Raw genomic sequence first — 13467 nt, forward strand, 5'->3', positions numbered from 1 at the left:
CATTTGATCTTAACATTTAGTTTACTAATGATAGTGCAATATGATTACTAGGGTACAATAATACTGATTAGGCTGAGAATATGGATTACCATAAAAGCACATTAGGAGGAAGCTTTTGCTTGGGAAGCAACCTAGTCTCACGCTATAGCAAGAAACAAGGTTCAATCTCTCTCTCAACAACAAAAGCAAAATACATTGCTACTAGTAGCTATTGTGCTTAGTTCCTATGAACGAGGTAGATGATAGAGGACATTGGATATGCATTACCTATTGCCACGACCAACAGTGTCATCAATAATGCCATAAACATTTCAAACTAACTAGTTTCTTTCCCAATCTCTAGATCTTGAATTTTGAAACTTCAATACAATAAAGAATGTTAGAAGAAGATTCATAAAAGAAAAATCAAGATTGAAAAATATTAGCGAGTGATGGAAAAAAATAGACATAAAGATGAATGAAATACGATGTTCGATGGAACCCTTTGAAGAAAAACCTCAACAAACTCCACCAAAGGCTCTAACCGACCCTCTGATAAAGGTTTCTTGGCAAACCGGAGTGTGAAGAACAACCACCACGATTCTTGAAAAGAAATTAAGTAGAAATCACTTGTAAGAAATTACAAGAAAATAATATTGAAAAGAGAGAAAACTCTAAGAGTTTTTATTCATAAAAGAATAAATGATGTACATAGGAGGGGTGTGTATTACCTTTTATTGGTTGGTAAAATTTTTGATTTAGTCACTAATATTTTAGATAATTTCTATTCCAGTCACTCACGTTTTAGATTGTTTCTATTTTGGTCACTCTCATTTAAATGGTTAACGAAAGTGATGATACGATCTTTTTCTAACTGGTATATAAACAATATTATATTTTGTACTTTTTCATAATATATGATTATATTTAACTATATTTGTTTGAGGATCAAATTGATAGAATTTGTAAATATGGAGGGTTAACTTTATTAGATTATTTAGAATTAGGATCAAATTGATAAAATATGTATGTACTGAAGACTAAATGTGTTATTATACAAATTAGAAAAATGTCACATCATCACTTTCTTTAATCATTTAATGAAGAGTGACCAAAATAGAAACAATATAAAACATGAATGACCAAAATATAAGCGATCTAAATTATTAGTGACTGAATTGAAAATTTTCATAGTTAAGTGACCAAATCAGAAACATACCAATAGTTGGATGACTAATTCTAGAGTTTACCCATAATTTAATCATAGAGCTTAAAAATATTTTTTATTTAGACAAATTATAATCAAGGAATTATGCACCACTAGTATTAACAGTTTTACTTTTCTTTTTCTTCTTTTGTATTTTTCTAAGTCGCAAGCTGAAATATATATATATATATATAGATATATATATTGCAAAATTACAGAAAGGGCATCTAAAAAAAAAATTGAAAAGGACAAAAATGATTCCTGGCTTTTTTTTTTGTGTGTGTGTGTGTAATTTTCTTATTCAACAGTAGTTTTTTTATTTTTTTATTTTAATTCTATCTTCCTTATTTTTAAGCTTGTTGTTCACAGTAGGGTTGAAGAAGCAGATAAACGCCACCACTCTCTTCTCTCTCTTACAAACCCCTAACTCTCCTTTTATCTATCAATCCTTTCTTTTATCTAAAACCCCTTTTTATCCGTCGTAAGAATCTTCTTTTTTCTTCCTTAGAGAAAACAATGGGAGCTTCGTTGCCTCCGAAAGAAGCTAACCTCTTCAAACTCATCGTCGTAAGGCTTCGATTCTCTTTTCTCTCTCATATTTCAATTCCTAATTCTAATTGGTATTGATTATCGTATTGCTTTTTTCTATTTTGTGTTTAGTCGATCGCACTTCCTTTTATCGTTTTGTTCTTTGCTTGTAAAACCCTAGCTGGATGCTACTGGTCTGTTTGGTTGCTGAGGTAACCGATGAATATCGAACGAGAAATTGAAATTTGCACTAGATATGCTTGGTTGCCAATTATTATATATTTTATCGTTTAAATTAAGTTAAATTTCTTTTTTCCGTTTAGCCATTGAAGCTTAATTAAGTTGACCAGCTTTGCTTAAATTAGGTCAATAAGTTCGATTTTTCAAAAAGATTGTTAAAATTAATTTTTTTGAACTTTTTCTAAAGGATGCCTTTTGTGCTTTCCTTTTGTTATAATTCCTTCAATCAATCATTGAGAAAATTAGATAAATGAAAATAAACGAGTTTCTTGATTCTTGCTGAGTTAATAATTTCTCTTGCACGAATTTTGTTGGTTCCTATTAGGAAGCTTGGTGGCCTTTTGGCTTTAGACACATAACCATTCAAGACTTTATGTGACTTTTATGAAGCAATCCATTTAAGGAGTTGATAAATTGACCAAGCTGATAGTTGATGAAATCTTCAGCTTCACAGATCAAGATGTGAATATTTATATGTTTCAAGAACTTGTTTGTATTAGATATAATATAGCAACATCTGAAAGTTCTCCTCATACCACTGCTGGTCTCTCTCTCCCTGTCTTGTATAATCAGTGGAATCTAGAATTTTGTCTTGTGAATTCTCCCTTTTTAACTTCTATGGTAAATAAGCTCGATGCAGTTTTTTCTTCTTATCAAGATTTTGATGCAATTAACTTTTATATGTTACTACTCTAGCTGATTCTCATTATTGATTTTATATTATGGACTTGGAGGTTCATGTGCTATTGCTAAAGCTCTTATATAAAATTTTGTCTTTGTAGAAATCATATGAAACTAAGCAATACAAGAAAGGACTGAAGGCTGCAGATGCGATACTGAAAAAGTTTCCTGAGCATGGAGGTATTTTAGTTGATGCACTTTTTCTTGCCAGATGCAATTGTTTAGTGTTTATGTTGGTGTGGTGTTTGTTTTTTCTCTCTTTAAGCGTACCTGCATAAACATGCAAGAACTCTGAAACTGAAAAAGTACTTTAATACTTACAAGGAAAAGGGGTTATACACTAGATAGTTAAAGTTGGTACCCATGTTATCCGTTAGGATTGTATTTACAAAGATGCCCCTTAGCTTGACTTGATTGTCACTTTGGGTTTGTTTCTTATGTCTTATGAATGCTGTCTTTTGCATTTTTGAAAGCACTAGCTCTATAGTGACTATTCCGAGATGTACGATGCTTCATCTTGGTTTGTTTTTAATTAATATTGATTAATGTGTTATTGCTATAATATAAGTTGTCCTCCCTCTCTGCATTTTATTTGACAATTCCATGGATTTAAATAAGCAGCTTCAAATTACTACCTGCTTGTTTATTGTGTTTGTATATTTTTTTTACGGGTTTTTATTCCTTGTCAGAAACATTGTCGATGAAGGGGTTGACTTTAAATTGCATGGATCGTAAATCTGAAGCATATGAACTTGTCCGGCTAGGTTTGAAGGTTGTCTTGTTTCTTTTCTTTTAACCAATGTAATGTCAAAGCATTTTCAGTTCTTCCTAACATTGTTTTATGTTTGCCTTACTGCAGAATGATTTAAAGAGTCATGTTTGCTGGCATGTTTATGGTCTTCTCTATCGCTCAGATAGAGAATACAGGGAGGCTATCAAATGCTATAGAAATGCTCTGAGAATAGATCCGGACAACATTGAAATACTAAGGGACTTGTCACTCTTGCAGGTATACCTTATTTACCTTGCTTGATATTGAAGAATACCTGCCTGCTCAAGCTTCTAAAATAAATGCTTGACATGGAATTTTCTTGAACTGTTAAAGGAGTTTCTATTGTAAGCTGTGTGGTTTGCCTAAAAGGTTTTTTGAACTCCATTGTGAAATTTAATGATCTTAAGTATTGGGGGTTCTTATAGGCAAGTCAATATTGCAACTAAAATAGTTTGGTACCAACCTTTTTACAGCTATAATGTTAATGGTAAAGGCAGGTTCTTCGTGGCAACTTAGTATAATTGAATGAAAACCCCAATATCAGGCTAAAGTTCTGTTGAAAATAAATTCTAAGAAATTTAAGCTGTTTAAGTTGCTTGAAGGAGTTTGCTTGTAGATAGAAAGGACCAAGACCAAGATGCATGTGAATTAACAGGAAAAGCTCTATTAGACTGTAAAGGTTTTCTTAAGCACTTATAAAGTAGATAAGTCGTCTCTTTTTAATAATTTTTCAGATTTGGATAATAGTTTTTATAGAAAAGTTTATCGCTTTAATCGACAGAAAAGGGTCTAATGGACATCATTTGATATTTGGCTGCATATTTTCATAAGTGATTCTTCAGATTTAGCATCTTAACAGAAGGTTTTGTTTTGATGTATCACAAAATAAAAAAGTAGTTCACCGAAGCAATCAGTTTGCTTTTGTACTTTCATTCTTGTTATACTGCAATTGTCTTTGTACTAAGATATGATATTTGAGAGAGTTTTATTATTATTATTATTATTGGGATTTGGTCATGGTTTTGTATTTGATCATATTTCTCATTTCAGGTTGTTTTAGAATTATTATATTCTTATTTCATCTTTTTATTGCAGGCACAAATGCGAGATTTGACAGGATTTGTTGAGACAAGACAACAACTGTTGACTTTGAAACCTAATCATCGGATGAACTGGATTGGCTTTGCTGTAGCCCACCATTTAAACTCTAAGTATTTCTCATTCTCCCTCCCCCTTCCAGAAAAGAGTACTCCTTACTTATGCTTACCTTTTATTTTCTGTGACTTGCAATTTGTGAAACATGTTCAAGAATATTATTTTTATGCTATATTTGGAGGTTGGAATTGAAGGGCCTCATATTATTGAAGACATTTGTTCATATAACTAATACCTCTCTAAAATTAAATGCCTAGAGATAAGAACTTTTTGTTTCTAGTTACATGATCAAATGGGTGCTAACACGGGCGGATTTACTGTTGACTTTTACAATGTGGTTCATGTGGATTATATGATTTTAGCTAAGCATCCGATAAGATTTCATAAAAGCTTTAAAAATACAAGGTTCTGTTGGAGGCATCAGAATCATTTTCTGACAATATATGGTGAGCGTATATTATGTTGAAGGTGTTATTAACATGTACAGGTAGTTGGTCATATAGAGTTTATTTCCTACTACTAAACTAGGAAGCTAAGGACAGAGTCCATTTACAAAATTTTGTTGCAAATTAGCATTTTACAAACAATGCTTGAATGATACCTTGAAATGTCTAGTTTACAGCAGAGTTCTGTTGTTTTTGCAATGGTGTTATCTGAAACAATGATTATGCTATCTTTTCTTTTGGCTTTTACAAGTTGATATCAAATGATTCTTTGTTGGATATTTGATTGAATTATTGCTTTGGAAGATTGGTTATCAAGGTTTCTCCTCAACTTTTCTGTCCTTGCATCAGCCAAGTTCTAAGTGAATGAAGCTTTACTTATAAATTTCTTATCCTTCAGATGTATATGCTAAACACCTTTTTGTTGGTCAATATCAGTGGTGCAAAAGCAGTTGAAATTCTGGAAGCATATGAAGGGACATTAGAAGATGATTATCCACCTGATAATGAACGTTGTGAGCATGGTGAAATGCTTTTATATAAGGTATTGCTCATTACTGCTTGTATGTTTGTGCGTGCAGATGCACGTGTCTGCCTGACACATCCATTATTTAGGCATTCCAAATTTAGAATTTATACTAATATATAATTGGAGTGACTGACACAGCGACACTAGTAAACCCGACTAAGCTTAGTTTCAATTATCCATAATCCATTAAGTAATAGATATATTAATGTCATTTTACCTTCTTTACAAATGAAATTCTATTTTGAATTAATTTTATTTTTTACCTGCAATTATAAATATTACCCATTTCTTCTTGAGTTCTTTTTCCTTTCTGTTTCTGCCAAAATCTAATATTAGCTAGCCTAACCTTTCTACTTATAGTGTGTCTTTTCATGATTCTGTTTGTATAGTAGATAAATTAAATATATCCAAGTTTACTTTAATCTGTGATGGAGGAGTAACCGGTTGCCCACTGTGGTATTTGGCATCTATAAGATATTAATTCTTTGCTTTCTAGACATATGATACATGTTAGAGAGAAGTATGGCTTGTTGACAGAAGTGTTTGCCTTTTATGAGGAATCACATCTGTGGTGCTTGTGGATGTCTATCCTTGTTGATCTTCAATTAAACATTCTATGTTGACCCCCCAAAAATTAAATACTCAGTCATTTGTGGAACTTTTGTTGCTGACATTTTAATAATCTGGTTCTCTTTTATACTCTTTCTTGGTTTAACACCAGTAACAAGAATTTGAAATAGCTTAATAAATTTGACAATTCACAAGTACCTACAAGCGCTTTCAATAGATGCATATATTTGCGTAGATCCATACATATATCTTGCATAATAGATATATTAATAGACTAGATGTGGATTTTTTTCTTATGTGTATATGGATTGTATCTTTCTCCAGATCTCTTTGCTAGAGGAATGTGGGTTTCTTGAGAGAGCACTTGAGGAATTGCATAAAAAGGAGCCAAAAATAGTAAGTACCAACATGTTTAATGTTAAAACCAAGGTAGTTAGTACTGTACCGGTGGATTTACCGTTTTTATTTTGGTACCAGTTCATACCAGTATCAGTGTGTTTCGGTGTACCGTTTCAGGTTTACCGATATTTTTGAAATGCTTTCAAATATATGTACACACACTATATACATGCAAATATACTTCAATTACATATATATAAATTATTTATTTGTGACTATAAAATTTAAAATTATTAATTGAGTTTAGTAATTTAATTAAGTGATTGTGTTTTATTTTTAAATGTAATTATAAAAATAAAAATAGTTAAGATAAAAATATTAAAATCTTGTACTAAGCTGTACAGGCTCGGTATTCGCTGATACAGGTTGAAATGCACTGAAACAACCGAAACACACTGAAATTTTGACCGGAACGGAACTTAAACTACTTGATATTGGTTTAAGACTGGGACGGTATGGACTGATTGGTATCAGAACGGTACCAACTACCATTGTTAAAACACTTTGAAGTTAAAAGGATTTGTAAGTTCTGAATCCTGTTAATTAAAAATCCAACCAATTATACTCATCTAGGTTGATAAATTGACTTACAAAGAACAAGAGGTTTCTCTCCTGGTGAAGCTTGGACGCCTAGAAGAAGGTGCCAATCTTTACAAGGCTTTGCTCACTATGAATCCTGACAATTACAGGTGAACCTTACGTGCTTGGTATCTCTTTGATAGACCTAGTTAAACTCTTTAATGAATCTTCCATGGCAAATGATATCAGATTCTTTTTTGTTTAATCTAGTGCTTCTTGAGGACATAAATTTCTTTTCTTACTGCCATGGTTCTAAGGAAGAATATTAACTTTTATGAATAACGGATGTGATTAAAAATTTATATTATGAACCATAGTTTGTGGAATCCAACTTGTAGGATTGCTCTCAATTCTAATGTTATTTTTGATAATCTATAATTAGTGTCACCATAAGCTTGAACTTAATTAGTGTATCTCCTATGTTTCAGCTCTCATGTTCAGTCTTTTTGCATCTTTAAACTTTGTTTCATCAACCTGTGCCAGCAGTCTCTTAGTTGCTTTCTCAGATTGGGAAATGAGGAAATTCATAAGACAGAAATGTTAAATTTTGTCTTCTCAATATAACCTGTATATTGGTGTAATTTATTGCTTTTAGGGCTAATTAGTGGGAGCCAACTGACTTACAACTTTATATTGTATGTTTATATTTCCAGATATTATGAAGGGTTGCAGAAATGTTTTGTCCTGTATTCTGAAAATGGCAAATATTCCTCAGATGAAATTGATCAATTGGATGCATTATACAAATCGCTTGCAGAACAGTACACTTGGTCATCTGCAGTTAAGGTGGTGCACTTATGTCATGTTCCTATTTTCATTGATATGGATGGTTATGATATACTTGTATTGCAAAATCTTTCCAGTGGCGAATATGCTAATATCAGATGCTATATTGTGTCCTAGCTGTTAATCATATTCATTCAATTAAATTTTTACATCTTTTTATTTTACAGTTCCAAATTGTACCTTTGGATTTTCTGTTCCTGATATAGTGCTCTAGGTTCTCTCTCTCTCTCTCTCTCTCTCGTGCTTTCTCTTTGCACATATATAGAATGACACTATGAATTTGAACAAAATCCTTGCTTTTCTGAGGAGCTTTTCACCTCTTTCTTAGAGAGGAGCGGCAGCTATATTTACTTGTATTTTTTTTCCCTTGAAGGCTTGAATAAGAACTGATATGATGAGAAGAATCTAATTCATAAATGACCCGTAATATTCTTAAATTATCTGAAAAAAGATGGTTGTGGTGTAATACTGAAATATTTAATTGATGTTTTGATGTGACAAACAGTAAGAACTTTAGGTGGTTAAAGTTCTACTTTCATATGCTCCAACTTTTACTAACGACTATCTTTGCCTCATTCTTTCTGTTAAGCTGCAATATATTATCCTAAATCAACCTTTTGGGGTGGGTACTTGACCATGAGTTGAAAAGAGACCAGGTTACTGCATAGTTGAAATAAAGTTTCTAGCTGTAGGGATTTTAGAATTTTGATTCTTGCAGTGAGGACAATTAAATTGTTTTCATCCCATACCCCTTTTTGTTATATATTTACGCATGAGAATTGTACTTATTGCTGTTACTGTGTGCATCATTGTCAATGAATGCCTACTTTCTTTATGATGTATGACGAATTTTCTAGGACTTATATTGGAATTTTGTTTTCTCAAAATATAGAGGATACCACTTGATTTTCTGCAAGGAGACAAGTTCCGTGAAGCTGCAATTAGTTATATTAAGCCTCTTCTAACGAAGGTATATATGCAAATGATGTATAAATTTTTATGGTGCTAGTTTTACTGGTGTTATATTTTCTTGGGTGAAATAATGATATATTTTCTCTGTGCTCTCAGGGGGTTCCATCTTTATTCTCAGATCTTTCTCCTTTGTATGATCACCCTGGCAAGGTATGTTTGCTTGCATGCATTTATTCTGAACATAGAATCAAGTTTCTAAACATGAATTCTCCTTAACTGCTTGCAACTGGTTCAGAGCTTGATTTAATTAGGACTGATTTCCTGCCCTGTTTGCACTTATACAGGCAGACATGTTGGAGCAACTTATTCTTGAGTTGGAGCATTCAATTAGGATTAATGGGAGATATCCTGATAGGTACTACATGCTTTCAACCCTTGATATGGTATATCAAGTCCTAAATCAAATAAATATTTAGATTTGTCTACCCCTAGAGGTAATGTATACTTCCGGCCCTTGCGTGATATTGTAGTAAGCCTTGACAGCGTCAAAATATTTAGATATTTGGTGGTTTTGAGTGCATATTCATCTATTACTGCTTATTGTCTATTCAAGTAGCATTTGTGTGTTATCTCTTAAATGAGTACATAATGATTATTCCTTATGGTTGTCTGTAAAGTTTCTGTATGTTCTTGTTTTGTCTGCTAATACACAAGCATGCATTTATGCTGAGTTATTTGTTTGCTTCTGTTTTATACTGAGTGCAGGACAGAGAAGGAGCCCCCTTCAACACTTTTGTGGATTTTGTTCTTTTTGGCTCAGGTAGGCAATAAACTGTTTTCTGTCACCCAATTGCCTATGGTCTTCTCTTCTTCCTTGCATTAAATAGTTGGTATTTTCTTTGCATCTACTTTGAGTAACTTTGGACTTGTTGCCAATTGCTGCAGCATTATGACAGAAGAGGACAGTATGATGTTGCTCTTTCAAAGATTGATGAGGCTATACAGCACACACCAACCGTAATTGATTTGTACTCTGTCAAGGTTTCTTCTGGTCCTCAATCTTGAAGTTTTTGCATTGGCTTCTTCTGCTGGGTTTTATATTTGTGTCAGCTGGATGTTCTTTTTAAAAAAAAAAAAATGATCCTTATATCTTTCAATTTGTTTTGTCTCACATATTACAAGACTTAGCAATGCCTGAAAGCTCTTCAAGATATATATATATCCTTGGATTTATTACTTGTAAAATCCCTTGCTATGATACTGGCTTTGATTGAATATTGTGTTTTGTTCAATAAATTGTGCAAACTTAATATTCATATAAAATGGATACAAGTTTTTCTTTGCGGAACATAAGTTTTGATGGTAATTGGACAAGTATATGACCTCCTTTCAAAGGTTTCAGTGTGTTGATGCATGGCTATTTCTTCTTTTGTGAACATTGTACCTTTAAATGTCTTTTGGAAAAATTCTTGGAATTTTCTTGAGGCTGGATTAGGTGTATATTAGTTGCTTCATTGTTGGTGACAGAGCCGGATATTGAAACATGCTGGTGATTTGGTAGCTGCGGCTTCATTGGCAGATGAAGCTAGGTGTATGGACCTCGCAGACCGTTATATTAACAGTGAATGTGTCAAGCGTATGTTGCAGGCTGATCAGGTGCTAAAAGCTGTTCTCTCCTATCTTTTGTCATATTTGATATTTGTCACTGTTGAAATTTCTTTCATTAGTTCTGTAATCTTTTCCACTCTTGAAGGTGGCTTTGGCAGAAAAAACTGCTGTGTTGTTTACAAAAGATGGGGACCAGCACAACAACCTTCATGACATGCAGTGCATGTGGTACTTCTCTCTCTGTCTCTCTCTCCCTCCCTCCCTCCCTTGCTCTCTCTCTCTCTCGTTGTAATTTGGATACTCCTACTGAGTGGTTTTTATCTTTGGAAGGTATGAACTTGCTTCGGGTGAAAGTTACTTTCGACAAGGTGATCTTGGACGAGCCTTGAAGAAATTTCTAGCTGTGGAGAAGCACTATGCTGATATTACTGAAGATCAATTTGATTTCCATTCATATTGTTTACGGAAAATGACACTGCGTGCATATGTTGAAATGCTAAAATTTCAAGATCGGTTGCATTCACATGCTTATTTTCACAAAGCAGCAGCTGGTGCTATCAGGTGAAGCATTTTTCTTAGGATCTGCAAGCTTTTTTAAATGATTCAAAATGTACTTATTCTGTTTGCTTGTGGTTGGTGTAAAATGCTATGTAATCTCTGTTGTCTCCTAATCAGGGTGCTTTTAGTGTCTCGTCATGTATTGTTGATCTGTACATGCATGTGGTGCTTCATTTTGGGTTGGGGTTATCTTTGCCTCCCTTTTTTTACTTCTTTTTTTTGGGATGGGAGATGATTGCATAGATGTGAGGTGTGCTAATTATTGGATTTTGAAGTGCAGATGCTATCTAAAGTTTTATGATTCTCCTGTAAACTCACCAGCCGAAGAGGAGGATAACACATCAAAAACTCCTTCTCAGAAAAAGAAAATGAAGAAGCAGAGAAAGGCAGAACGAGCTAAGAAAGTATATAAGCTTGTTTCAATGGTTCGTGGATAACACTCTCATTGATGATATTATCTCATGCTCTGCTTTCTTTCAGGAGGCAGAGGAGAAAAATGAAGAATCAAGTGCCAGTGGCAACTCCAAGTTTGGGAAACGACACATTAAACCTGTAGATCCAGATCCTTACGGAGAAAAGTTATTGAAGGTTTCCTATTATCTTTCATTATGATTTAGATACCTTATTTAAGATCGTTTGTGCTGTAAAGATGTGTTTCTTGATGCCCTATTAAGCTATGGCTCTGTTTAATGTTGTATTTTTAGACGGAGGATCCCTTGTCAGAAGCAACAAAGTACTTGAAATTGCTTCAGAAGAACTCACCTGATTCTTTGGAAACACACTTGCTCTCTTTTGAAGTAAATATGAGAAAGCAGAAGATTTTGCTTGCCTTTCAGGTATTTTATTTCCCAAGAATTAAAATGAGTCTGCTTCTCTTCGTTGTGTTGACCAACTAGATAACTAATATTTAAATGTGACCAAGTGAACTTAGAGCAGTGTAATTTGTGAGGCAGCCTCATCCCTTTTCTTTTTTCTGTTGTTGCCTTGATATCTGGCTTGGAGCAATGACATTGTTCTGTTGAACCAAACATCTTTGGTGTACTACTGAATTACTCTGGTTGTGTTGGGTAACTTGAATTTGGAAGAAGGGATTTTGATTTCAAATTTACTATCTATTGTGTTATAAAACTCATGTAAGTATGACTGCTTGATCAGTTTCGAAGTTATGGATTGTTGGATACCTATTTAATGGTTAATTAGAAATACCAAGGTACGCAAATTTTAAGTTCATCTTTTTAACTTGAATTTTAGCTAATTCAGTAATTTGAATGCGTGTTCATTTGTTATGATTTGTTTAGTAAACTAAATACATTGCACTCTCCTTCATCTTCCCAAACAGTGTCAATGAATTTTGTGTGATTGATATTTGTGTGACAAATCTTTTAGTTGTAGAAATGTTTGCTCTTGTTGAGATAAACAGTTTATGTAATTTATGAGTTGAAGAACAATGGTTTTCCTTAGTTGTACTTTATTAGTTCATGATCCATATTAATGTGTTTTTGTTATTTTTATTTTCTTTCTCCTGAAGGCTGTAAAGCAACTGCTAAGGTTGGATGCTGAGAATCGGATTCACATCGCTGCTTGTATTTAACATTTGCTATTTTGCATTACCATATTGTGCACCACCGTGCACAAATACATTCTTTATTATTTTACTTAGATACAAAGATCATCCAGTCTTTACACTGCTAATTTGAATTTAATGGAATAGAAAACCAAAATGGGCTCAATCCCAGTATATGCAAAAAATTTTAGTGTCAGAACTACGCCTCAATCAGGTTTCTTTAAATGGTTTATATAGTTTCACCGACTGGACTTCATCTATTATTATTTCCTTTGATTTTTATTGAGCATTAATTTCCTTTATTTTTCCGTTTTCGCAGTCAATTGCAGGAGAAAACTCTTAGTGAGGCAAACAAAGTTTTCCTTGGTAAACATGAAGGTAATTGAGCTTTCTTATTATGATACATTTTAGGCTCCATGAGGTAGGTTGTATGGTCATTCAATGCCCTTCTCTGTTCTGCAGATTCTTTGATGCATAGAGTGGCAGTTGCAGAAATGTTATTTACTTGATCCCATGAGAAACCTGAGGCTGTTAAGTTAATTGAAGATTCATCCATAAAGTTGTGCCAACGTAATGCTTTTAGTGCATCATTTTAAAACAATTTTTATACTGATTTGGTGCAATGCTACTTGCTCTTGATGTTGTTTCTCTGTCTTGCGTATCCAGGAATGGAGCACTTGGACCAGTAATGGACTGGAAACTCAAGGACTGTATTGTAGTCCATAAACTCTAGACAAGGCCTATTGATCAAGATGCTCTTTGAGTAAGTATATTTCTCACATAAATCGAGGCTTACTAAATTTTTGACTTTGACTCCATTAACAACTTAGAAATTAATTACTGTTAGTTTCCCAAGTGTTCTAGTGAGAAACTTAAATGAGATTGGAATTTTTACATTCTGTTATTAAATATTGTAGATTAGCTGCCTAAATTAATGCTTAAAATTATGTTTAAGAT

The 13467-nt window shown here is 33.3% G+C and overlaps 1 protein-coding gene across 1 annotated transcript; it reads left to right on the top strand.

The window, feature by feature from the left end:
• Positions 1–1513: 1513 nt before the first annotated feature.
• Positions 1514–12537, top strand: LOC121222016 (N-terminal acetyltransferase A complex auxiliary subunit NAA15). The gene is made up of 21 exons (XM_041101899.1): positions 1514–1753; positions 2737–2815; positions 3325–3407; positions 3495–3644; positions 4503–4618; positions 5444–5549; positions 6429–6500; positions 7077–7192; positions 7736–7868; positions 8761–8838; positions 8937–8990; positions 9125–9195; positions 9546–9600; positions 9726–9821; positions 10308–10436; positions 10534–10616; positions 10719–10949; positions 11227–11350; positions 11427–11534; positions 11651–11782; positions 12475–12537. The coding sequence occupies exons 1-21, from the start codon at positions 1703–1705 to the stop codon at positions 12535–12537; spliced, it is 2130 nt and encodes a 709-aa protein (XP_040957833.1). The 5' UTR covers positions 1514–1702.
• Positions 12538–13467: the final 930 nt, after the last annotated feature.

This window comes from Gossypium hirsutum, chromosome D10 (assembly GCF_007990345.1).
Source record: "Gossypium hirsutum isolate 1008001.06 chromosome D10, Gossypium_hirsutum_v2.1, whole genome shotgun sequence".
Lineage (NCBI taxonomy): Eukaryota > Viridiplantae > Streptophyta > Magnoliopsida > Malvales > Malvaceae > Gossypium > Gossypium hirsutum.

Bases quoted from the DNA above. Each gene is read 5' to 3' on its own strand.
- LOC121222016 (XM_041101899.1), top strand. From the start codon at position 1,703: ATGGGAGCTTCGTTGCCTCCGAAAGAAGCTAACCTCTTCAAACTCATC. The intron at 2,816-3,324 runs GTATTTTAGTTG...ATTCCTTGTCAG, and splicing joins AAAGTTTCCTGAGCATGGAG to AAACATTGTCGATGAAGGGG. The intron at 4,619-5,443 runs GTATTTCTCATT...GGTCAATATCAG, and splicing joins GCCCACCATTTAAACTCTAA to TGGTGCAAAAGCAGTTGAAA.